At 39.6% G+C, this 27,818-nt stretch overlaps 1 protein-coding gene across 1 annotated transcript; it reads left to right on the forward strand.

The window, feature by feature from the left end:
• Nucleotides 1-201: 201 nt before the first annotated feature.
• On the forward strand, nt 202-27,818 carry LOC307143776 (uncharacterized protein; the record flags this gene model as incomplete). Its single annotated transcript, XM_079845537.1, has 14 exons — nt 202-223; nt 333-728; nt 8,864-9,259; nt 9,439-9,828; nt 9,915-9,986; nt 10,124-10,516; nt 10,680-11,072; nt 14,713-14,832; nt 15,135-15,319; nt 18,739-18,878; nt 19,533-19,757; nt 19,884-20,046; nt 21,850-21,952; nt 27,739-27,818. The coding sequence occupies 14 exons, from the start codon at nt 202-204 to the stop codon at nt 27,816-27,818; spliced, it is 3,078 nt and encodes a 1,025-aa protein (XP_079701663.1).

The raw sequence follows: 27,818 nt of genomic DNA on the forward strand, positions 1-27,818 counted from the left end.
GAGAGAGAGAGAGAGAGAGAGAGAGAGAGATGATAGTAGATGTGACTGTAATCCCGTTTATCCTGTATACACACAATAACTTAAAATAATTCCTTATTTTCACTTTATCATAAGCAATTTATTTAAAATTTTATTCAAAGCCACTTAAGTGATTTAACTCTTGCTGTAAAAATGCAAAATATTGCTACTATAATAAGCCTAATGCAGATAAAACCCAGCAAGAGTAAGGAAAATACTAAGAAAATCACTTTTTGCAATGCAGTGATTGATAAAACATAATCACAGAACTCTCTGTTGTTTGTTTGTTTGTTTGTTTGTCTTCATTCTATCAGAACCTACAACGTCCATCTCTGATCCATGCTATGATTATAACACTCTTGATGAATATTGGAGAGACATATGGAAAAGCAGTCACTCTGGATATGATGACACACTTGTTGAATGGAGTGGCTGGTATCGGCTGTATTTGAATGGAGAGAGTGCCCAGATGTCTGAGTGGCGTGTTTGTAATGTAAGATGTGGTGGTGAAACTGGACTTTCTCTCAATGGTTCTCATCCAACACTTGAGGATGGAGTGGTGACCCGTGAAGTTAAGGGAACATATTGGAATGGCGAGTGTGGAAGCTTCAGATCCACGTCCATCCAAGTCAAAGCCTGTCCAGGAGATTATTACGTCTATGAATTTGTCCAACCCATCATATCAGCCCCCAGGCCGATGTACTGTGCAGGTGCAATTTTAAAAACTAAATTATCCATCCATTCTCCAAACCGCTTGTCCTATATAAGGTCACAGAGATGCTGGAACCTATCCCAATGTCTCTGTAGTCAGGGCTAAAACTAAATTGTCTTCCATATAAATACTGCATTTTAACAGTGTTTTTTTTTTTTTTTCAACTTTCTAATTTAAACTCATTAGCTCCGAACCAACAGAAAGTCAGATATTTTGATTTGAATGTGGATTTTATATCTTTTTTTTAATCGGGCCCTGAATTTTAAACTACTACTCTTATTAAGTGGTTTATTTGATTCACACCAAACTTTTTCTACTTAATAACTCTTAACAGGGCAGTTTCACTACTAAGTCGTGACTTAAACCAAGATTGAAATTCTTAAAAAATCAGATTATCAGTTAGAAAAGATTTAAATTGTAAGAGCACTATCTTTTCCAACACCTTAGAAATGAAATGTAAGGTGGATATTGGGCGAAAGTTTGTTAGGAAAGGGAGGGTTTCTTTAGCACTGTTACTGGAAAGTTAATGTTAATGCACTGTTAATGGGCAGTTAATATCTGTAATCATCTTTGGTGAAAATGAGTCTTCAGCATTTGGCCTTCTTTTTAATATTGAAAAGTTTTTCAATTACATTTTTTTCAATCTACATTTAATCATTGAATCACTCAATCCACAAATGCGGATATATATATATATATATATATATATATATATATATATATATATATATATATATATATATATATATAGAGAGAGAGAGAGAGAGAGAGAGAGAGAGAGAGAGAGAGAGAGAGAGAGAGAGAGAGAGAGACTTTGACTTTAGAATGTCTTTTAATTATACATTACTACAATTTTTTAAAAGAGAACATTCCAAAAAATGTATAAATGTCCAAACCCAAAACAAATATAACGCTCACTTACAAAAACTTCTCACAATATATTCACTTTAAAACCCCCAAAGACATCCGGTTCACATAAAAAACCATCCACTCCCCAAAAATGATAAAAATACATCACATTATTTGTAAGATTATAAAAAGCATATTCCAAAGTTAGTCTTTTTGTAACAAAACAATTAACCATAATAACAGGATCTGTTTCACCCCCCTTTGCTTCCACTTTATTTTTCCTGGTACACCAGATTGCTAATTTGGCAATACCATACAAAAAAATTAAAATCATCACTTTATGCCTTTTTTCAACCGAATATTTTGGACCATAAATGAACAAATCAAGACCAAAATAACCCAACATCCTCAAACTCCAACATTTCACATACTCCAAAATATTTTTTAGGCGAGAACATTTCATAAACACATGGAAAATGGTCTCAGATTCACCACAAAAAGGGCATCCCTCCCCTATCAAAGGATCTAACCGTGCTATGTGTCTGTTCGTAGCTAATATCCCATGTACAATTCGCCACTGAAGATCTCCTACTCGCTTTTCAGTGGGTCTTTTGTACAGGGACCGCCAGCATCCTTTCGGGGAAGAGCCTGTCTCCAACACTGAAATCCACTTACTTTCTTTCAAGTCTTTAAAACTTTTATAGTTGCACTTTTTCACACATATTCTGTACATGGTCTTTCTTGTTAGTGTTCTGAAATAGCCCACCTCTGGAATTTTTAAAGACAATATATTTCCAGGGACTTCCTCCCAATCTTCATCTTTGAAATCAATTTTGAAGTCAGGGAATCCATATGGCTCTTTACATGTCTTAACGGTGGTAGCATTTATAAAGTCTCTCACTGATCTTGGGAGTACCGATTCTAGATCGTCAATCAACCGTTGAGTGGTACGTACAGATCTGAACCCCACTTTGTCAGCCAGTTCTCTTGCCTCTATCCATCCACATCCTCTTCTGAGATCACTTAACTTGGATATTCCAGCCGAAGTCAGTGCAACTCTGATAGCATCAGATGACAAAAAAACAGTAGATAAAAGATCATTAAAAAATAAGGGTTCTTCAAAGATCCACACATCAGGACTCTCCCATTCTCTAGAGAGCGTAAAAGTCTGCCATAGTTCCAAAACACCAATATAAAAAGGTGTAAGTCCTCCAAGCAAAGTTCCTTTTAATTTCATTGCAAAAAGTTGTTTATCCAGGCCCATTCTCCCAGTCTTACGTAAAAGGGCACATGCAACATCCATCCAAACATGAGGCTTATGATAAAGAAGACGATGAACAGCCATTAAGCGAAAAGTTGCCAATCTGGCCTTTATATCAATGAGTCCCTGTCCACCTACATGCACTGGCAAAAAAAGGATAGCTGGCTTTAGCCAATGTTGTCCTGACGAAAAAAAGTCCACCAGCATTTTCTGTATTTCTCTGATCAAATTGAAAGGTGGATCAAGAACCATAAACTAATGCCAGAGTGTTGAAGCAATTAAATTGTTGGATATCAGTACTCTTCCCCTATACTACAACTGGGGTAGCAACCATTTCCATTTAGACAACTTAGCACAGAGTTTTTCCTCTAATCCCTCTCAATTTTTCTTTTCAAAGTAATCAGTGCCCATATATACCCCTAAATATTTCAAGCCTGTTTTATTCCATTTAACATTTTTTGGGAGTTTAGGCAAGGAAAGATTATTATTAGATCCAAACCATAAGGCTTTTGTTTTTTCCCAGTTAAGTTTAGCTGAAGAAAGGTTTCCATACACTTCTAAACTTTCTTCTAAATGTCTTACATATTCTGTATTTTGGATTATCACAGTAACATCATCTGCATATGCAGAGAGTACAATTGATTAATTCCTTAAGGCTCCAGTTATAACTATACCCTTTAACTTTTTCCTCATCAAACAAAGTAATGATTCAATTGCCAAACTATAAAGTTGTCCTGACATTGGACACCCTTGTCTAATGCCTTTTTCCATTTTTACTGGAACACTCAATCCACCTCCCACTTTTATCAAACATGTAGCATCATGATACAACACTTTTACCCAAGACAGAAAAATTTCTCAAAAACCATAACACTTAAGAACATGGTACGAGTATTGGTGATCTACACGATCAAAGGCCTTCTCTTGGTCAAGTGAAACAATACCAAAATCCACATTGTACACCTTAGTATATTTTAAAATATCCCTCATTAAAAATAAATTGTCATAAATAGATCTTTTCGGTATACAATAAGATTGATCCTCAAAAATTAACTTCTCCAACACATTTTTAAGTCTATTACCAATACACTTAGAGAATATCTTATAATCAGTGGTAAGAACAGACACAGGCCTCCAATTTTTTAGCATACACAGATCTCCTTTTTTTGGAATTAAAGAGAGAACAGCCCGCTGACAACTTTTAGGGAGTATCTTCAAATTATAACTTTCCTTAAAAACACTAAAAAAATCTTGTCCAATTTCCTTCCAAAATTTTTTTATAAAACTCTGCCGGTAGTCCATCAATACCTGGTGTTTTTCCTGTACCAAGCTTATTAACTGCATCAGACTCTTCTCCAAAGGAAAAGTCACTTTCTAAGATTTTTACATCTTGTTTGTCCAATACTGGCAGATCTGCAAAAAGTTCACTTGAAGGGCAAAGAACAGTCTCTTCTTTTGCATATAAATTAGTATAAAAGTCCACTGCAAGTCTTCTCATCTCTTGAGGATCCAAAGTTATTGTCCCATTTGTTTTTTCTCCAAATGAAAGAAAAAAGTTGTTGGAGCATCCATATCTTGCACTGATACAAAACGTGATCTAACTAAAGCTGCTTTTACTCTCTCTTGTAACATTTCCCTTAATTCTTGTTTTTTAACATTTAATCGTTCTTTCAAAGAAGAAAACCTTTGATTTTGATTCATCATGCTATTTTGAATTTCACAAATGTCTTGTTCTAAAACCCCTAATCCGTGCTTGAAGGTATTTTTTGTTTGCAACAAAAAATTCTGACATAGAAGTTTAATCTGAACTTTTCCCACTTCCCACCACTGAAGTAGATTTTCAAAATCACTTTTCTGAGCAGCCCAAGAGTTCCAAAAGAATCAAAAATTTTCACAAAAATCATGATCTAACAGGAGTTTGGTGTTAAATCTCCAATAATAAAACTGAGGAGTTGTTTTTGACAGAGATATATGTAAAGTAACAAGATGATGGTCCGAAATAACATTTGGAATTATTTGTGTGTTCACAGCTCTATTACACATCGCTTTCTTCATATAAAATCTGTCTAAACGAGCAGCACTAATCCTATTCTCTGTTACTCTAACCCAAGTATACTGCTTCACTCCTTCATTCTTCTCTCTCCAAATATCAACAAGTTCTGATTGTTTCACAACACTTTTTAAAGAACAGGCAGATAAAGGGTGAGGCTCTTCTCCGTTCCTGTCACTAATAAAATCTGTAGTGCAGTTCCAATCTCCTCCCACAATTAAAAAATCATCTTTATCACAATCACAAATAACATTCTTAAGCTTCTGAAATAAATTAATTCTATTACTTCCTATTGTAGAAGCATAAATGTTAATAAAAACAAAAACTGTATTTTTAATCTCTACTTTTAAAACAAGGAGACGTCCTTTTTCTACATCATGTTTAGATAAAATTTTAATCTTTATCTTTGATGAGAAAAGTATTGCCACCCCTGCACTTACATTGGTACCATGACTTAAAATATATTCTCCATCCCACCACAAACCCCAGTCAGTTTCATTTCTGTCATCACTGTGTGTTTCTTGTAAAAACATAACATTTATTTCTTTAGGTTCAATATGTTCCTTTAACAATGCTAGCTTAGTTCCATCTCTAGCCCCATTTATATTCAAGGACCCTACTCTTAGGAGATCCATAAAAAGAAAAAAGCGTAAGATATTAAAGAAAACCAGAGATGAAAAAAGAAGCTCAAAAAAGATACAGACACCCATGTGGCTCCTATTCTAATTTACCTCTTTTATTCCGACCTCTAGTCCGAACATTCCTTGAGCTTTTCCTAATTGCTGTTAAATATTTCTTTAACCTAAATCTCTTCTGTTGTGATAATACTTCGATACTACACTCTCTACGTACTTTTTTCACTGATTCTACAAATTTATTAAGATCAGGAAAAAACTCAGCAAGTTCAACACTTTTTCCTTTTGTTTCATCTAGGAACATATTAATCTGTTCAACAGTATACAAGTCTCCATCATAGTCCTTATCCGTATCTCCATCAATGCACGATTCATCATCTCTAATGCTACCCACTGTGACTTCAGACATTCCATCTATTTCGTCATCGCTACTCACAACATTCCTCTTATTCAAAAGCCCTTCACAAACCGGACCATCACTATTCTGTTGAGCACTTCCAGCACTAATACCACTGCCACTTGGCTTTTCTTCATCATTTACAACATGAACCGCTTGTCTTACCTCAGTGTTGATTTCTTTCTGGATGTTCACCACATCAGATTCCACACTGACTATATCTGCAGGCAAAACGTCCTCCGTCGCGGCATTATTTTCCACAACTGTCTGTAGGCCTTGATTTTCGTCAACGCGTTGTTTATGCGGACAGTTAAAACGTTTGTGTCCCATGTCTCCACATTCAAAACAACGTAAATTGTCTGTGCTTGCATACACCATGTAAGAGCTCTCTCCATGAGACACACGGAAAGATACATCAAGCGTTTTATCAGATGATGTTAAAAACATATAAACTTGCCTTCTAAAAGACAACACGTTTTAACGCTGTGTTCTTACATCCGAGTGGAATCATTTTTACTCCACCTGCAATTTTTCCGAACCTAGATAGCTCTTTTACGATTACATCATTGCCAATAAACGGCGGTACATTTGAGACGGTAACTTTCGTAGCCGGGGCCGATAAAGGAGTTACAGGCACGTAAGTTTCCTTAACCCAAATTCCGTTTTCAATCATCGTCTTCACTAAATTTTAATTTTTCAAGAACACTACAACCGCCTTATTCATTCTCGAGGCAGAGTTTATATTTTCGTGACCAATTTTTTCAGCAACTGCTATTAGCACATCTTCGATTGTTGCGCCTAATTCTGGCACACACCTGAAACCATTCCGGAGAGAGAGAGGTGACGCTCCCCTCTCCAGGGTAGACGTCATTGCAACCTCAAAACTCTCTAATCAAAGAAAACTAACACTTTCTTCTTTTTTTAAGTGCCCAAATAAAGATGGGAAAAAAGAGAAAGAAAGAAAAAAACAAAAAAGGGGAAGAAAAACAAACGGTTAAACCAGAAAAAAAATCCGAAAAACCGTGCACTCTCCCACATGCAACCCACCGCTCTACTCACTCCCAGCATGCACCAGAGAGAGAGAGAGAGAGAGAGAGAGAGAGAGAGAGAGAGAGAGAGATGATAGTAGATGTGACAGCTACAACCCCAAATCAGAAAAAGTTGGGACAGTATGGAAAACGCAAAAAAAAAAAAAAAAAGAAGTGATTTCTAAATTTACTTTGACTTGTATTTCATTGCAGACAATATGAACAAAAAATATTTCATGTTTTTTCTGGTCAACTTCATGTCATTTGTAAATATGCATCCTTTCCTGTCATTCAGACCTGCAACACATTTCAAAAAAAGTTGGGACAGTAAAGCATTTACCACTTTGTAATGTTGCCATTCCTTTTCACAACACTTAAAAGACGTTTAGGGACTGAAGACACCAAGTGATGAAGTGTTTCAGGTGTAATTTTGACCCATTCTTCCTGCAAACAAGTCTTAAGGTGGGCAACAGTACGGGGTCTTCGTTGTCGCATTTTGCGCTTCAAAATGCGCCACACATTCTCTATTGGAGACAGGTCGGGACTGCAGGCAGGCCAGTCAAGTACCCGTACCCTCTTCCTCCGCAGCCAGGACTTTGTAATGTGTGCAGAATGTGGTTTTGCATTGTCTTGTTGAAATATGCATGAACGTCCCTGGAAAAGATGTCTTCTTGAAGGCAGCATATTATGCTCCAAAATCTCTATGTACTTTTCAGCATTAATGGTGCCTTCAAAGAAGTGCAAGTTACCTTTGCCAAGGGCACTGACACAACCCCATACTATGACAGACCCTGGCTTTTGGACTTGTTGCTGGTAACAGTCTGGATGATCCTTTCCTTCTTTGGTCCGGAGCACACGGCGTCCATTCCTCCCAAAAATACCTCAAATACTGATTCATCTGACCACAGTACACGTTTCCACTGTGTGATGGTCCATCCCAGATGCCTCCGGGCCCAGAGAAGTCGACGGCGCTTCTGGATACTGTTAACATAGGGCTTCCTTTTGGCACAGTACAGTTTTAACTGGCATTTGTGGATGTAACTACGTATTGTGGTACTTGACAAAGGTTTGCTAAAGTAGTCCTGAGCCCATGTGGTGATATCGCTTATAGATGAATGACGATTCTTGATGCAGTTCCGCCTGAGGGATCGGAGATCACGGTTGTTCAGCTTAGGCTTGTGCCCTTGTCCTTTACGCACTGAAATTCCTCCAGATTCCTTGAATCTTTTAATTATGTTATGCAATGTTGAATGTGAAATATCCAAATCTCTTCCTATCTTTCTTTGAGGAACATTGTTTTTAAACATTACAATAATTTTCTCACGTATTTGTTGGCAAACTGGCGATCCTCGGCCCATCTTTGCTCCTAAAGGATTAGACCTTTCTTGGATGCTGCTTTTGTACCAAATTATAATTACAATCACCTGTTGACATCAACTGTTTCAAATCACATCATTATTTAACCATTTTACCTCATTACTAGCCCTAAATTGCTCCTGTCCCAACTTTTTTTGAAATTTGTTGCAGGTCTGAATGACAGGAAAGGATGCATATTTACAAATGACATGAAGTTGACCAGACAAAACATGAAATATTTTGTGTTCATATTGTCTGCAATAAAATACAAGTCAAAGTAAATTTAGAAATCACTTTTTTTTTTTTGCGTTTTCCATACTCTCCCAACTTTTTCTGATTTGGGGTTGTAGAATCCCGTTTATCATAAGCATTTAATTTTAAGATTTATTCAAAGCCACTTTAGCGATTTTAGTACTTAAAAAAAAAAACTCTTGATGTACAAATGCAAACAAGTGCTACTATAACTAATAAGCCAAAAGCAGATAAACTATACAACCCAGCGAGAATAAGGAAAATACTAAGAAAATCCCTTTTTGCAATTGTCTTCATTCTATCAGAACCTGCAACTTCCAGCTCTGATCCATGCTATGATTATAACACTCTTGATGAATATTGGAGAGACATACGGAAAAGCAGTTACTATGGATATGATGACACCCTTGTTGAATGGAGTGGCTGGTATCGGCTCTATTTGAATGGAGAGAGTGCCCAGATGTCTGAGTGGTGTGTGAGTAATGTAAGATGTGGTGGTGAAACTGGACTGTCTCTCAATGGTTCTCATCCAACACTTGAGGATGGAGTGGTGACCCGTGAAGTCATTGGAACATATTGGAATGGCGAGTGTGGAAGCTTCAGATCCACATCCATCCAAGTCAAATCCTGTCCAGGAGATTATTACGTCTATGAATTTGTCCAACCCATCATATCAGCCCCCAGGCCGATGTACTGTGCAGGTGCAATTTTAAAAACTAAATTATCCATCTATTCTCCAAACCGCTTGTCCTATATAAGGTCACAGAGATGCTGGAGCCTATCCCAGTGTCTCTGTAGTCAGGGCTAAAACTAAATTGCCTTCCTTATAAATAAAGCATTTTAACAGTGTTTTTACGAAGATCTCTTTTGTCCATGACAGTTGCTTTCCAAAGCATTTACAGTGATCCCTGCTACAACTATGAGTCTCTGGATCGTCCCTGGAGAGCCAACAATGAAAGTGGAAATAATATTTGTGATGAATCGTTCTCCTGGAGTGGCTGGTACCGGCTCTTCTACTATGCAATGGACATCCGGATGTTAGAGACCTGTGTTAGTTCATTCACCTGTAAAACACAGATAAATCTGTGGCTCAGTGATCCTCACCCTCAGATAGAGGATGGAGTGGTGATCAGGGAGGTCTGTGGTAGTTATCATTTGGGAGGCTGCTGTGATTACAAGACAAGACCCATCCGAGTGAAAGCGTGCCCAGGCAATTACTATGTTTATGAACTTGTGAATCCACTATTTGGGTGTACTGGATACTGTACAGGTACTGTGGTTTCCCCCACTTATTAACAAATACTTTAAAACCTTTTAAAAGGATTTCAGCCATGTTTTGAATTTCCTTCTTTTTAGATATCAGCACTATTTTACAGGCGGTTTCCATTGTGAGTCCAGATATAATCACTCGATCTAAAATCACCTTGAGTAAGTTGTATACAGCATCATATTACGCAGTCATGTAACGCACAGTACAAAAGGCTAAAGTACCTTATGATTATTACTATATTTGACTAGATCATATTAGGCCTCAAGTTCCTTGTTTTGATTTCTCACTAACACAGATGATGATCCGTGCAATAACTACAACATACTTGATAACTACTGGAGAGACGCAATCATTTACTGGTATACAGATGGATATGTAAATAGATATGATGACACTCTTGTAGAATGGGATGGCTGGTATCGACTCTTCATTAATGGATCAAGTGCTCAGATGCCTGAGTGGTGTATGTCTTACATGTCATGTGGAGGTTATAGTGCTCTGTGGCTCGGTGACTCTCATCCTCGGCTGGAAGATGGAGTTGTTACTCGTGAAATTTATGGCTCCCATAATGATCAGTGCAGTCGCTACGGATCCAACCCAATACAAGTCAAAGCTTGTCCTGGAAATTATTATGTCTACAAATTTACAAGGCCGGCTCTTTCAATCCCAGCGCCTGTATATTGTGCAGGTACAGTAATTAATCTTTGTATTTGTTATTATCATGAATTGGTTTGTAGATTTTCATATGATAACTACCGGTGCAGACCTTTTACTTGGATGCATTTATTCTTTAGTATATAATGCTCTCTTTCTATTTTTTATAATGCCTAATTGTTCTCTCATTTTTTTAGTGCCTTTCACCACCCCAAGTGTCGACCCCTGTTACAACTATACCAGTGTGAATGAGCCTTGGAGAGCCACTGACAACTCTTACTACAGTAACTATATCACATGTGATTATAATGTGGAGTGGAATGGCTGGTACAGGCTGTTCTACAATGGTGAAAATGCTCATATGCCAGAATCATGTGTAAAACAGTACAGGTGCGGCATTAGTGACCCACTGTGGCTCAACGGTCCTCACCCACAGCTGGAAGATGGAGTGGTCACCCGTCAGGTCTGTGTCTCCTCATGGAATGGCTGCTGTACTTACAAATCCCACGCTATAAGAGTCAAAGCCTGTCCAGGAAATTACTATGTTTATGAGTTTGTCAAGCCAATATTTTGCGGAGCTTACTGCGTAGGTAGGGGAGCTTTTACTCATATGCACTTCAGTCATTTATTTTGAAAATTACTGATGTTGATATAAATTGTTCCTAATACCAGAATCTACAAACCAGTCCATCCTATCAGCGCATCAGACAATCATACGCACAGAATCCATTACTCATCCAATCACAACCACTGGTAAAGTATTGTCTTGACTCATTTATAACCCATTTATACAAGGGTGTAAAAAAGTCATAGCAAACGTACTTAATAGCATGTATGTACACAGATAAAAGGTAAAATCATACTTTCATTGCTGAATTGGCTCAAAGCAGGTACAAGTCAGGAGAAACTGTGCATGTCTTTGGTTTCATACAGATTACATTAAAAGAACAAGCATATTTGTTTTAAATGTGAACTTTTTTTCTATTTAAAATAAGAAATTTTAAGCGTTCTTTATATGTATGTTTCATGTTTGTATGATAAGTATTTGCTGAGTTTCAGGTCATTTTTAGACGTGTTTCAGAAAGATTCTCGCAGAGACAGCTGAAAGCGCACCCTGATTTTTTTCTTAATTTGAGTGTACACAGATAAAAATATACCATTCATAGAATGGCCAAAAATGACTTAAAGTATTTTAAAGGGTTAGTTCACCCAAAAATGAAAATTCTGTCATTAATTACTCACCCTTATGTCGTTCGACACCCGTAAGACCTCCGTTCATATTCGGAACACAAATGAAGATATTTTAGTGTAAAGCTGATGCTGAGAAAGGCTTCAGATAGGCCTCCATTGGCATTCAGTACATTGTCACTCCCAAGACCGATAAAAGGCACTTAAAACGTCGTTACAAAGTCCATCTCACCACAGTGACTCTACAATAATCTTACGATGCGACGACAATAGTTTTTGTGCGCAAAAAAAAATCAAATTAACACCTTTATCCAACTTGTTATTGCCTTCCGAGTGTGTCTCCACGACGCATGCGCGAGAATATGACGCAGATCCGGCGTTCGGACAGATGACCCAGAAGCGATTTGTTTACAATCAGAGGAAGACGCGCGTGTCTAAGCTGTTGGATTCTACATTGATTGTGCTTTAGATCTCGGCATAGTTCTCAAAATGGGACTAAAGTGGGCATTTAATGGATTCCCGAACCCCGGCGCTACGTCATATTCTCGCGCATGCGTCGTGGAGGCACACGCGTAAGGCAATAACAAGTTGGATAAAGGTGTTATTTTGATTTTTTTTTGTGCACAAAAACTATTGTCGTTGCATCGTAAGATTATTGTAGAGTCACTGTGGTGAGATGGACTTTGTAACGACGTTTTAAGTGCCTTTTATCGGTCTTGGGAGTGACAATGTACTGAATGCCAATGGAGGCCTATCTGAAGCCTTTCTCAGCCATCACTTTAAAGTGAATTTCATTTTGTTTAAATTGTATCTTAATTTTAATCAATGAGTGCGTTTCTTAAGACGATTATGCTTAATAAGCCAACATCAAACATGGTCATGTAAACGCATTAACGCATTTTCTTTTATCAGAGTAAGGTCATAAACGGCTTAAGCATAAACCGGTCGGAACAGGATGTTTTTTGCATATAAACATCATTAACCTGCTTTCTGTCGGCTTATTGAAGTGCACAAGTATGATAGGTGACAGAAATACAAACTTAGAGCAGATTTAAATGCATCCAGACAGAGTGAGCGTTTTGCATGAAAGAAATGAGGAATGAAATGATATCACAAACACAGACTCTTTTAAGACCCCGAAAATTGTAAAAATGAGTTCTCATCTCTCAGAGAATAATATATGAGCCGTAAGTTTCCCGCTGACACATTGCAAGCTTTATTTAACATCTTTCTTACTATTTTTTCACCGCTGTCATATTTTTTGTGCATTTTTGTTATTGAGAGAAAAGTGTGCAGCACATATTAATCTAAACGACGCTCTCAGCAGTGTGGACGGCGTCAAGATGTTCATTAACATATAACGCTGAGAAGGTATTTCAAAGTTTGTTTTACCCCAAAGTAAAGTACGAACAAGAACTTAGCAGCATGTGTGAGACATACGCAAAGAGAACTGTTCAATTTAATATCAGAAACTGATAAGATACAGATTTTAGTTGGTCTAAATTAAAGGGGCTATATGCGTTTTTCTGAAATTTAAACTCGCAACTGACACCTGTGGCCAAAAAACAGAACTGCTCTCATTTTCTGCTCGCTCTCGCAGCGGTGGTGACGTCACATCCGCAGACAGCGCGGGAAAAGACGACCCGCCAGAAAATAGGAAAAATAGGATACAGGCTTATAGGTGCACCCACTGTGAGCGGACAAGGGGCCCTATTTTAACGATCTGAAACGCAAGTGTCAAAGCGTGAAGCGCAAGTAACTTTGTGGGCGGGTCTCGGCGCTGTTGCTAATTTCCCGGCGGGATAAATGGCTCTTGCGCCCGGCGCAAATCTAAAATGGGTTGGTCTGAAGTAGCTTCATTATTCATAGGTGTGGTTTGGGCGTAACGTGAATAAACCAATCCGAGCGTCATCCAACATTCCCTTTAAAAGCAGGTGCGCAAGTTCCATTATGGATTGCTATTATTATGGCGTATTTACCAGGCGCACGCCAGGAGCGGTTCACAGCCGAGGAGACTGATGTTCTTGTAAGAGCAGTGAAAGACAGAGAAGTGAAGTTGTAATGTTGTACATTATGGTAAAGGTGATTTCACAGTCTTTTTTTTTTCAGTCTTTCAGTTTTTTCAGTTTTTCAGTCGATTTTTTTTCCTGGTTCTTGACGGACAAACCAATTTGTCAGATGTCCTTATATACATATATGTCTTGCCACTATTGGGCAAACAGGTCTTATCCTTAATTAATACAATTAGCCTGAATCATTTGTAAGCTAGATTTATGCCTATTTTTTCACATCTTCGTGGCACACCACAATGATTTCCGTCATCTCATATGTTAATATTTTTTTAGTGTAACAATTTATGATTTGCAAAAATAACTGTTGCATCTGTGTAGATTACATGAGCAAAGTGTATGCGCGTTGTGCACGCTATACATTATGGTCAAGCATGCGCCCTTAAAATAGCATAATGAACAACGCGCAACGCGCCACTGACTTTAGACTAGGTTTTTTCTGGTCAGTGGCGCAATTGTTTAATGGAACAGCAAAATAGCACCAGGGATTGTTTGCGCCGGAACACGCCTCCTTTTTTGCGCTGAACCGCCAAGGAGCGCAAGTTCATTCACTAGTTTAGCGACGTGCTTCTGTGGAGGGAAAAGCGCGCTTTGCGCGGGTGCAAAATAGGAATGACACATGCGTCGGTGTACAAAGTCAATTGCGCTGGGTGCAAGATAGGGCCCAAGGTGTCAGTATGCTAATCAGGAGATGTTTGAGTCATAAATGGTAAAATAAAAAGGCTATTGTTACGTTTATTTTGGGGAAAAAGTTGCATATAGCCCCTTTAAGACACAAATTCACTTACGTATATGTTCCCTTTTAGACACCAGCATGTGTGTTTGCTTCACAACTTTGCAGCCCAGGGGGGCTGTCGTAGCCTGCACTGGGGCTCATCATTACTAAGTTATGCCACTGACAGAGCCAGCGTTTATTAGAAACAGTGTACAACGAGTCCTACTTTTAATCATCTCACTGTGCTTTTTCTCTTAGATGTGAGAGATCCTTGTTCTGAGCTCAGCTGCACTGAGGAGGAAAGGTGTGGGATGAAAAATGGTGTTTATGGCTGTTTATGTAAAAAGGACAGACCACAACCACATTCTGGCTCTTTTGGTTGGTATCATTCCACATTTAAATGTGAAATATATATATATTTTTTTCAGTCATTAATTATCTTTCCCCCGGTTTCACAGAGCCTAGTCCTAGACTACAATGCATGTTTGAGCTGTTTTAACTGAATGCAACATCTCTAAAACTGTCAGTGCCATTGTTTTATCTCAAGATGCACACCAGTAATGTTTTTTTCTAAGGCCCATTTATAAAAGCTACGTAAATGTACTAATTAAAACTAAGGCCTAATCTTGGCTTAATCTAAGCTCTGACTGTGAAACCAGGCCTTTATTTCTCTCTCTCAGATTTCTCAGAAACCTGTGAAAGCAGCTCTGGCACCATGTCTGTGTCTCGCTGTCAGCTCTTTGAGGCTGGTTTTCCAGCTGATGTCTTACACCTCAATGATCCCAGCTGCAAAGGAATGGTCCGGAATGGCAGAGTGGAATTCAATTTTGATAACGATGAACACATCTGTGGTACAAATCTTGTGGTAGGTTTAACAATTTATAATTCATTTATTTATTTATAATTTAAAGGTGATGTCTAATGCTATTTCATACATTGGCTCATTTACACTGTTAAAGAGTTAGACTCTAAACATGGCCAAAGTTTCAAAAAATTAGTTGGACGCATGACAGAGTATTTCTGTTCTAAATACACTCCTTCGGGATTCGTTGGCCCTGTATGATGTAATAAAGGGCAGAATTCCTTGTATGGGCTCTTCTCCCAGAAGAGTGCACGCCCACACACATACGCACATCAACCAGAACGAGAGCACGCCCATCAGCACACCTCTTTCGGGTTTCGGAAGGCATCAGCAATGCTGTTTTTTTTTGGTTTAGACCACAAAATCAACAATGTCACCAAAGAAGTGTGTTTCTGGTTGTGAGGGAAAGATAACTTTGTTCAGCTTCCAAAGAATCCAGCGTTAAGGGAACAGTACGCAGTTGGTTTTTTCCAAGGCAGCAACAAAGTTGTGCAAGTGTGCTGGTTTCTCCCTGGCATTTTGGTGACGAAACAAGGTCCAGTTCAACGCTGGATTTGCAGATTGAAAGATGGAGAGGTCCATGCAGTGTAAACAACACGAACATATAGTGAATCAAAAGTTATCCAGGGATAATGCAATGATGTATTGTGTGTGTGTGTGTGTGTGTGTGTGTGTGTGTGTGCACTCGTGACGCTTTAGCTCCGCCCGCTGCACGCCTCCATGAGCTTGGCTGTTTTCAGAAAGAATCTGTACAGCTGATCTGTCTTTTATAAATCTGTTAAAACTAAAGACTATTTGGAGATATGTAGCGAATTAGCTCTGAGGAGAAATATTAAAGCCGCACTAGGTAACTTTTGCTCTCGGGCTCCCCCTACAGTTGAGAAACAGTATTGTCCTCTACTACTGTCGTAAACGGTCACTCTACATCAGGGGATGCATCGCACGTGCATTTGTTGACATGACAACTATGATAGCCCTGAACACTGCCGGAGTTCACATGCAGGTGTTCTGCTTGCGTCGCGTGTGAAATGTCTTCATCCCAGGTACAGTGGCATATGTTTCAGCATGTCATATGAATACAATTTCATGGGTTTTATTTTTTTCAAACGCCAAATGATCGCGATGCTCACGTTTACAAGCCAGCGTCATTATAGTAGCCTAGTCAATTGGTTCCCGTTTTACAGAATCTATATGATACTTCAATTCAATGTTTGAGTGGTAGGTAATAACCATACATCGTCAATATTATAATATCAAGCTACCCTAGATGAATCTGCAAATTCGAAAAATCGATTTGCATTAAAGCTTGAGGAAAGACAAATAAACCAATATCACAGACATGTTAGGTATCCTAAAATATGATTTTGTACTCTTACGTATTTACTTGCAAGAATGTAGCCCCTCCTCCTCCAGCTCACGCCAACGAGCAAACGCTGGCCCAATGTTGATCCTCGTCCTGCCTTTAATCCCATCACTTTCTCGTTTCCTCTTTTTGCTTTCCTCAGACAAAACCTTTGCTTTCTTATTTTTCTGTGCTGCTTCGGCCATGACTATAACATTCGGCAAACAAATGATTTGCGAGCGATTTTTTTCACGCACGTCCGAATTTAAGGAAGTGGGGATGGTGGTGGAAGTGACGTATATGCCGTAAAGCAGTCTAATTTTGTAGTTCTTTTTGTTCTCGGGTTACTACCCGAAACCCGAAGTTTAAAAGTACGATTAAAAACGATACAGACCCCGTCAGGCTATGGCAGACGTGTCATTCAACCTATTGTAAGTCGATGTATCATCACAAGAGGTTTGAAAATATATTATAAAGGTTGAAAAGTTACCTAGTGCTGCTTTAATAATTATTCATAACTCATTATGATTAGTCATTATGATTAATTATGAATATTTGAACCAGTTAAATATATTAACTTGATGTAGCTACATTAAGAATACAATCAATCAATCAATCAGTTCCTCCTATGAACGTTCAGTATTGATTATTAATTCATTCTAAGAAATGGATATTTTTCATGGCCACCATCTTTGATAAACTCCTTTGTCTGAACAGAGGGTTTACAGATGTACTAACTACACAGCGATTTGTATATCGTACTTTACTTGCATTTAGCCTGAGCAGCAGAAACCGTCCAAGGTGAAATCACAGGAGAAAGTTTCAATGTTTCCGTCCGATGGCATTGCATTGGCGATCAAGTTCTTCTGCATTGATTGAAGAAGAAATTATGAGCTTGCTTGATTCTTTCGACTCCATCGAGGTTGAGGAAGTTGCACAGGCCTTAAGGAGTTTGGGCCTGCTGGCCCATGTCGTGGCATCTGGTCTCCTGTCCCACACACATGTGAGGTTTTGTGTGAAGGCCTTATCTGGCCTGCTGGGCGGAAGCCCACAGGCACAGCGTGTCCGTTGAATGCACGAGGGAGAAGCAGAAGAGAGGGTGGAGAGAGTGCGGAGAGAGTGCATTGGGGCGGGGTGGGGGCAGTCGTGGCCCAATGGTTAGAGAGTCGGACTTGTAACCCGAAGGTTGCGGGTTCGAGTCTCAGGTCCGGCAGGAATTGCCGGTGGGGGGAGTGAATAACCAGCGCTCTCCTCCACCCTCAATACCACGACTGAGGTGATACCCTTGAGCCCGAACCCCCAACTGCTCCCCGGGCGCCGCAGCAATATGCTGCCCACTGCTCTGGGTGTGTGTTCACGGTGTGTGTGCTCTTGGATGGGTTAAATGCAGAGAAAAATTCCAAGTATGGGTCACCATACTTGGCCACACGTCACTTCACTTTCAGAAAGACTGTGAGAGTCTCAGCTCTCTGCATTCCTTTCGGTCGTAAACTGTGTCTTATCTGATGGTAGCTCTGGGACCTTTCTCTGTTGTGTTGGGGGAAGGTCTGTTACTAAGCACAAAGCATTTAAAAATATTTGTTAAATGTAACAGGCAATTATGTTTCTGTTTCGCCTCAGTTGCTACAGATATGAAGGATGCAATACTACTCTGTAGGTACTCAAGATTAAAATGAGATTGGCAGAAACTGTGTGTTATGTACCCTTTAAATATACCATCCACAGATGTGTAGTTCCTGATAGAACCAACAGTTTGACCACCTGGGGAATCTCTATGAGACTTTGAGAAGGTCTGTAAGGGTGCTGAAGAAAGAATCCGTAACTACCAAGGAAAGAGCCCAAACAGACCTCCCTAAAGACTCATCAAAGTCTCAGAGATTCAGTGGAAAACGGTGCTCAACACCATGCCACAAAAGAGACTGGAACTTTTGTCCACCATTAATATGTAACCTGCTGTTATTTTACTTGACTGATGCAACTTTTTGGCTTTTCTAATGTTGCTTTAATATCTTTTAAAAAATTTGAATAAATACCTTGAATTCATTTTAAAATTACAAAATGTTATATTTGTTGTCCACAGGCCAACGGCACCCACTTCATCTACGATAACTTTAATCTGGGGACACCGAGGTCAGAGAAAAGCCTGAAGCTTTCTTTCCGCTGTGTTTATCCTCAAACACAAACATTTTCCATGAATGTGGAAAACAACCCACTAGAGAGGTGCGAGTCAAATACAAATTCAGCCTTTCTTAATAAAGGAGCAGTTCAACTAAAATATAGACATTTTCTTACCGTAATGTTGTTTAAAACCCTCATGTCTTTATTTGTTCTGTGGAAGAATAAAACTTTGTAATGCCATTAGTCCTCCTCATGGAGAATTTCAAGCTTCAAAAAAGATGCAAGCATGTACTGTTTTACAAGTCCTCTGAATTATCCCTCAGCCCTGCGTAATGAGCTTGAGAAACAGCAGTCAGACTCATGATCAAGTGGTTTTGTGAACCGGATTCCTTAAAAAGATCTGACTCAAAAGAACAACTCGCTTACTGTAGTCATTTGAACATGACTACATCTCTGATCAACTCAGAGATGTAGCAATGAAACTAGCAAATAGAGCTAGTGTGTATGACAACATTTTCAGTGAATAATGACTTTTGGTCTGTTCCTTAAAAAAGCTGTCATATGACATTTAAATAGTGCATAAACTATTATATAATTATGCTTTTATGTTACTATTGCATCTTTTTTTGAACTTCGAAAAATTTTACCTTTTATGTTTCATGGAAGAAAGAATGTCATAGTTTGGAATGACACACATGTGAGTAAATGATGACAGAATTTTTTTAAATTTGATAAATTTTCCCCCTATTTCATCAGCATTGTGCACAAGACTCTTCCCGCTGGTGAAGGCAGATATCGGGTCCGGATGATTCCATATCCCTTCACTGGTAGAGTGGATGCAGAGCTCGACCAGGAGATGCATGTGGAAGTTCGTGTTGAGGGGGTCGACAGCCGCCAGTTTGCCCTGGTGATGGACACGTGTTGGGCTACACCTGTGAATGATCCTGATTACAGCCTCCGCTGGGATCTCATCCTTTCAGAGTAAAGCTGTGTTTTTTTAGAGATTCTTTCTCTCTCAGGATGTCAAGACAAAAGCCTAGGATTCCTAGGATTGTTCAATGGAAACAAAGAAAAAAATGTGTTGATTGTCATTATTAATATTCTCAGGTGTCCCAATCGAAATGATGACACAGTGGAGCTGCTGCAGAACGGCGTCTCCACATCCAGCCGTTTCTCTTTTGGGATTAATATCTTCAATGTAAACTCCGCCAATCTTTACCTGCACTGTTCTGTTCACCTTTGCCTTCTGTCAAACAATCGCTGCTCAACGGTGAGTTTACAAAACCTCTCATAATAATAATGTTTTATGAGTAATTGATACCAAATATAATTGATTACTTTTAAATATATAAAAATGATGGTTAAATTTTAGAACAAGTAACTAGTTGCATAATAAATGTTACTGAAATTAAAATACAGTTACTTATGAAAATGTTCATGATTACATCACAATATTTTCTGCAAAAGGCTAGGTTATGTTGAATAATATTAATGTGTTGCTTTGCCTGTTTTTGTTTTTCTCCCTTTATTTAGAAGTGTTTGTCATTGAATCACTCATTTAAAAGATTTATTCACAAATGCTGATTCATCCAAAAACGAGTCGTGATGAATGAGACATTGACTTTGACACAAAATTTGTCAATTGTATGTGTTTAAAGGCTTGCCAGTTTGAACATGCAAGTGATTTTAAACCATTCAATAACATCAATATGGAAAACATGGCACTTCAGTGCCCGTGAGCTGTTTTCTGTGTCGAGTCGCATCGCATCTGTGACAAGATCACAAATCACTTTCACTTGCGTTTTCACTAAACTTTGTTAATTATATGTGTTTTAAGGCTTGCCAGTTTGGACATTCAAGCGATTTTAGACCATCGGATATGTATCGTTATATTGAGCTACTGCGCTGATGCATTGTGACCAAGCGGCAACCTCCCCCAGTTTCTCTTTAAGCCAATACAGAAGTGACTTAAACAGCAATTCATCGACTGGCCGCTAGAGACAGGCTCCAGAAAGGAGCAGAATCTCATTGAGCCCCATGTTAAAACGCCCAACTTTACAAAAACATGTTTACAGACTGGTACAAATTGTAGTTTTGGTCTATACAGCTAATTTTGCCCTTCAGGACAACTGTGAGGGGGGTGATTTTTTTTATAACTCATTAATTAAAATTTTATTAAACCTTAAAGTTCTGCATAATTAAGGGTGCGGCTACTTGAGTGACTTGTCATTTGTCATTAGTCACCTCAGCCCTGCTCACGTTCCGCCTCTTTGCCCATTTTCAGTTATCCGTCAGTGACGTGCTGCCAAGATGGCAACGGCTGCACTTTCACTTCAAAACCGCTCTTCAGAATCCTACGGGTGACGTCACGGACACTAGGTCCATATTTTTTTTACAGTCTATGATTGTGACACACGAACACAGACTCCTGCTCGGAGTCTCCCCTTCACTCGCCATGTTGTTATTCATGTTTCTGCCTGCATCCTCGTGGTGGCTTGTTCGATTGCAGTCATCCAAATTATGAAAAAGTATTGTCGTAAACAATGTATTTTGCAACACCACGAAATAAGCGATAGAGCATAATATGAAACGATATACTTTTTATTTTGTCCATGCGATACATAGTCATATCTCACATCCCTACACTATAATAATCTAGAATTGTGCGTTTTCTCTTAAATATAACTAAATATAACTACCTTACGTTTTTTGGAGGTTAACCCTGCCTGGTTTAAATGTTTGAAAATGATTAACAGTTGAAAACATTTGTTAGAAATTTAGAAAAGTAATTATAAAGTAATCAAATGTAAATGTAATCCGTTAAATTACTTTAATAAAGTAACTGAAATAGTTATTACATTTTAAATAGGGTAACTTTAATCTGTAACCTATTACATTTCCAAAATAACCTTCCCGACATTAGATCTTTGATCAAATGATCAGTGTCAGTGTGTAATGCTGCTGAAATAGTTGTGTTGGCTGCTCTCGGCTGGAGACTTTCCTTTGTTTTATGTTAGTTCAGTGATATTTAACAGGGATTCACACAGCTGGATTTTGCTCTTTTCTCTATCAGGACTGTGACTCTGGACACCAGCGGAGAGAGGGCAGGTCTCTGGACTTCCATGACAGTGCTTCTATATCCATGGGTCCTCTGGTGTGGTCTGAAGGGAACACAGGTGAACATTTAATTTATTATAATAATTTGTAATAAAGGTTTTTGATGATTTCTGTCATAAATACATTACATTTCACTGCATTGCATTATATTCCCTGTTCACAGATGAGTGGGTCCCAGACCAAGTGAAGATATCTGAGGCTTCTTGTCTGTGTGCTTCTCTGATGCTGTTACTTGTTCCTCTGATGAGTGTCCTGACACACTTTTAGTTTAGCACCACAAAAAAGTGCACATTTTACATGCATATTGTCTGATACCAAACTGTGGCACTGATGATACTGATGATACTGGTTTTGGGGTTCTAATTGTTTTTATCTCATGTAGTCTTGGTCTAAAATCATACAACATTAATTCATTATTTTCATGAATTGTTATATACTGCATCTTTATTTAAAGAGTCAAGTCAAGTCAAGTCAACTTTATTTATATAGCGCTTTTAACAATGTAGATTGTTTCAAAGCAGCTTTACAGTGTTAAACAGGAAAATAATGCAGCATAATTTTATTCAGCTGTATAGCCATTCTGGAAAAAACGGTGATGTCATCAGTTCATTTCAATTATCATACAGTGACAGTGTGGGCTTTAAATCAATAATTCGATCAGTAATTTAGTTTAAATGGTTAATTTAGTTTATTAATTAGATTTATTTCGATGTTTAGTTGAAAAATTTAGTGTCCCCAACTGAGCACGCCAAGCCAGAGGCAACAGTGGCAAGGAAACCAAAACCCCATTAGGTGACCTAATGGAGAAAAATAAACCTTGGGAGAAACCAGGCTCAGTCGGGGTGCCAGTTCTCCTCTGTTTAGAAGAGGATTTTTAGAAGAGGAAATTTTAGAAGAGGATGTGCTACAGTAACAAAGACATCAACATATTAATATTTATTCAAATCATGCAAAAGCAATAAAAGAGTTGTTCCTGTTCTCTGTTTCCTCTCTGTTCTATAACTTTTAAAAAATACATTTGCTATTCTTGCAGCTCAAGGAAGTATTTCTATAAAGACCTAACTAAACCTAAAGACTAACAACCCCCCCCCCCCCCCCCCCCAATCACATTCCCAGTGAATTGCTCTCTGAAAGCTAATGCAATGAGTTTGTCTCCTTTTTTTCCTGAGAAGATCAATAATATCAGAAAGGCGATCAGTATATCCTCGTGCTGTGCTAAGGTCAGACAGATTCGTCCACCATTTCAGAAATTAGTCACTATGTCTGATTTCGAAGCAATTGACAGTCAAATTTTAGAAGAAACAGTACAGCACCTTGAAACATCAACCTGCGCTCTTGACACACTCCCCACTTTTTCAAGAGTGTTTAACTTTCCATACATATGTCTAAAAACTGTGCCGAACATTATTTAATGAAAATAATATAAGCAGATGTCCTGCCGATTTTATCTTTTTATACGCTAACCAGACTTTTTGCCATTTGAAATGTGCATTGTTTTGCTTACCGAAATCTACACAGATGTATTCTCCTCATCATGGTCACATTTAAATCTCAGAGTATTTTATCTTTTCCACAATTTTCTATCCTAACATCCTGCTTGTACTAGGTTTTGATGGGTATTGTGAGACCATCTGATGAAATACTGAGATAGTTAATGGAAATGTTGTAATATAATAATAATTATTATAATTTCTTTGCTTTTTTTTGTATGAATACCAATAAATATAATGGATGAACCTGCAACAACTTGCCATTATCCAATTCCTTGTGTTGGCAGTAAACAAAAATCTATTTATATATTTACTCTTCACTATTACCACTACTATTAACACTCTGGGAACGTTAATACCCACTAGGCCATCAGTTGAAACGGTTTTCCGGCAACATGATGCTCCCAGCACTGGCCCCCGGGACAGGAACCAAGGTCTTTTCCATATGACGAGGGAATGAAGGCATCTGCGCGTGACCCTGATCATACAGAATGGTTTTCACCTCGAGGAAAACCCCCCTGGTTCCCAGCCACCACTGTAGGGGTCTCGTGCAGCAGGCCAAGAGATATTCTGTTGGACGCAGCTGCCTTAAGTCCCAGCAGCCCTAAACTGCTACACAGTAATGCTGCGGCCTAGCTTAATTTTGGAGACCATCGCCCGTATGGACTCGATACGAGCGGGGGACAATCGTGCCCGCAACGTAGAGAATCCCATACGGCTCCAAGGAACACGGTTCTCTGAGAAGACGTCAACACGTTACTGCGTGTAGAGTCTCAACCCCAAGCACTGAGAGCAGCCATGGACGACATCTCAATGCCGAACTGCTGCTACTCGCGAGGAAAAAAGCCAGGCCGTATGGAGGAACCCGATAATGATACGCTTCGCCCCCGAAAGCGAACCTCAGGAATTCCCTGTGACACAGAAGGATGAATACATGGAAGTATGCGTCCTCTTTAGATCCACCGTGACAGGCCAGTCCTCAGACTGGATCTGAATCACGACAAGGAAATGCTCGAGCATCTTGAATCTGAATCTCCTCAGAGAACGATCCAAGTACTTCCGATCTAAAGTTGGACGCAACTCCGGCTGTAGAACCCGGACTCCCTGTCTGGCGGAGGAACACGTTCAAAAGCCTCCTTAACCAAGAGGGAGTGTCCCTCCTGTTCCATAACCCGCACCTGCTCCGGGCCGACCACGGTCTAGACTACCCCGTTGAACTTCGGAGGAGGGAACTGAACTGCGGCCTGTAACCCCGTTTTATAGTACGCAGGGCCCATGCAGATATATTCAGAGGCATAACCATGCGCCAAGATAATCTGCTAAAGGAACCAGCCTCTCGAGGCTGGCCTCGGGTGTCAACCGAGCCTCCTCCCCGACCCCCTGAAGCGGCTAACTGGCAGGGCGAAATCGAGGAAGATTTTCGGTGTGCGTCCGCGTTTGCTGGACCACCGCAGGTCTTGCTAGAGGCGGCTGGTGCAGCGCACGTGCTTGGGGAAACGATGTGGCCCGAAGCGTACTAGACGGCGGGAGCACAGCATCGATTCCCGAAAACTCCACAGGGGAGGCGACCTCGATCGCTCCTACCCAGGAGAGGGGGCTGGCCAGTAGGGGCCTCATCTAAGGGAGCAGCTCAACAGGGCAGCAACACTAGGGCGGACACTGCGATTAGCAATTGCCTGAAACTGATGTGTCCCGCAGGCCACAAGGCGGCGAGAACGACATCAACTTCCGGGGGGCTCCAAGGAGGAGCAGCCTCACCATGCATGGAAGCAGACCCCTCAGGAACTGCCCATGCATGATTTGCTCCCATCTTAGATGAATATCCAGACAAGTCAAACACGCTTGGGTGAAAGCGATTAAGTATCTAACTTATCAAAGTCAGATAACATGACACTCAATTCCTCAGAATTAAATGCCATCATAATCACCCAACCCATGCAACCTGGTCTGAATGATAGGCTGAGTAAAAAATACATCTTGCTCCTCAAAGTCAGATAATATTTTAATTTAATTCCTCGGAATTAAATGCAGCCACAATACGCTGAAAACATGGTCTGAACGATAGGCTGAATATCTAACTCCTCAAAGTCAGATCCTATTTTATTTAATTCCTCAGAATTAAATGCAGCCATAATCATCAGACGATACTGTTTTATTGTATTTATATGGACTCGTAACCACACGTTGCCTCAGCAACATGCCTCAAGCCATTATGATACAATTGGCTTTCATCCCTCGAGAAAAAAGCCAAACAGGCACGAGGCTGAAACACCCGAAAGGCGCGCGGCAGTAAGTGTCGAGATATTTCTCAATGAAAACAGACAGCACCCTCAGGAGCTGACTGTATGCCTCGCACCCAACAGTATCACATGCCTTCTCATCGTGTCACGTTGTATCACTTTACTAGCAGACCCAAACCTACGCGCCACCTCGGCAACGCGAGATTGAATCTTGCACTAGTGAAATGGCAAGCCTCGTTACGGAGCCCGTCTAATTCCTCAGAATCAGACAGCTCACGCATCGGGTCCTCCCCCCCGGGGGAAGAAACCGCAGCGCGGGCTTCCACACGGGGAAGGAGAACAATGGAACTGTCAAACAGGGAAGAAGATGCCTCAGTACTCCCTTGACAGACCCTTTGACAGACCCATCTGCGAGTCCCATGATTGATCAACCGTGCTGCCTCAACAGGCACAGGACCAGCCACGGAGTTCACGTGCCATGAGAAAATGCTTGTGAAAACAACGTTGATAGACAAACAACACCAAATAAGACTGACAACACAGAGCGCTCAGCTGAAGAGCAAAAGCTGTTGTGTGTATGCATCAGCGTCCCTTTGTATCTTCCGGGTATGCCGTCATCTACTACGTCATGACGCAGCACCAATTAGATTGGCTTGATTTCATTCATACTTCAGACGCACAACGCTGTGGGCGTTCCCAGAGTGTTGTCACTCGACGACGCAGTGCGATTTCCCTCGAAGGGGAACTGGCATTCTTGTCGTAACATGCAAGTATATGCAACTTTTGGTGCATTGTTGTCTCAAATACCATTAACCAGATCAAAAGTGTTAATGTCCTAAGTAGGATAATGGTAATTAATTATATGTAGTTTTTTATTATTATTATGAAATCTCATAAGAGCCTAGTGCAATTGTGTATTTACCATACCAAACACCACTTTCAATACACCATATTCACCATACTTTATTACACAACACTTTATTGGATGATGCAGCATAAAGTAGCATAAAGACAAATAAGATTCAAGATAAATAAAAATGGGTCTTCATAAATACATTAACATCATATTAATTAATTCACAGCTGCTGAAGCCACACAAATGAGTGCCATAGAATCCCATCCAGTCAAGTATGACACAGAAAACAGATTTGATATTGTGTTGGAAAATAATGATTCATCATCACAGCTAGACTGGTTTCTTGCTCCTCACTGTATACGTCTCTATCATGTTCATGTACCATCATGTTGTTCTTCTTCTAAACAGTTTGTTCAGTTGTATCCTGGAGTACAATCAGATGGACAGAAGATGGACAATCAGGTCAGATTATGTTCTGCCAGATTTAAAGCAGTGGCTCTGTCTCTCAGCGTCCACTGTCCTGCAGATTTATCTCCAACCTCAAACCCACCTGTCTATAATTGTCTACAAGTAAACCTGAAGACTTTGGTTAAAATTTTCCCGCGTGCTCGAGTAGGGTTGGAGGTAAACTCTCCACTTCAAAAAGGAGACTGCAAAAGGGCCAGAGTTGCAAAGCAGCAGTCAGTACATTATATAATAAACACATTGAAGTATTATATATAAAATATTGCAGCACATAATATAAGCTAAAAACTGAACAAAACTATTTTACCCATATCAATAGCAACCTGTTTTAAAAGATATTAGAAAGGCATGGTCTCTTTTGAGCTTTTGCCAGTGATGCTAGATTTCTTTCAAGAAAACATACTCTTCTGTCATTTTTTGATCAAAATGTGATTACCGGCTTTGGCCACGACTCTGGAAGACTTGGAGTTAAGCTTTTCTTTGAAAAAAGAACAAAGAACGGCACTGAAGTCATTCTTAAAAAAGGACTCTCGCTCTGACTACGTCACCTTCTTCTTTGCTCTGGTTGATTGTAGCCAGAGCTTAATTTGAGCCAGAACACGCCGGAACATGTTCCGGCACCTCCGATGTTGGATCCAGAACCTTTTTTATTGAATCCGGCACCTCATATGTCACTATTGAGTGTTTTTCTTCTTTTTTTTCTTGGTTAATTTAATAGTCCGAAAAATAACTGCATGTGAAAACAATTGATGCAGTGTATATTACATTTTTTGACATTTTGCACCCTGTCACAGAGTCACCAGTAACACCTGCCACACCATCAGAGTCCAATCACCCGACTCCGCCCATCCGCTCGTTATCACCAGATTACTGA

The sequence above is a fragment of the Gobio gobio genome (assembly GCF_949357685.1).
Source record: "Gobio gobio genome assembly, chromosome: 20".
Taxonomy (NCBI): domain Eukaryota; kingdom Metazoa; phylum Chordata; class Actinopteri; order Cypriniformes; family Gobionidae; genus Gobio; species Gobio gobio.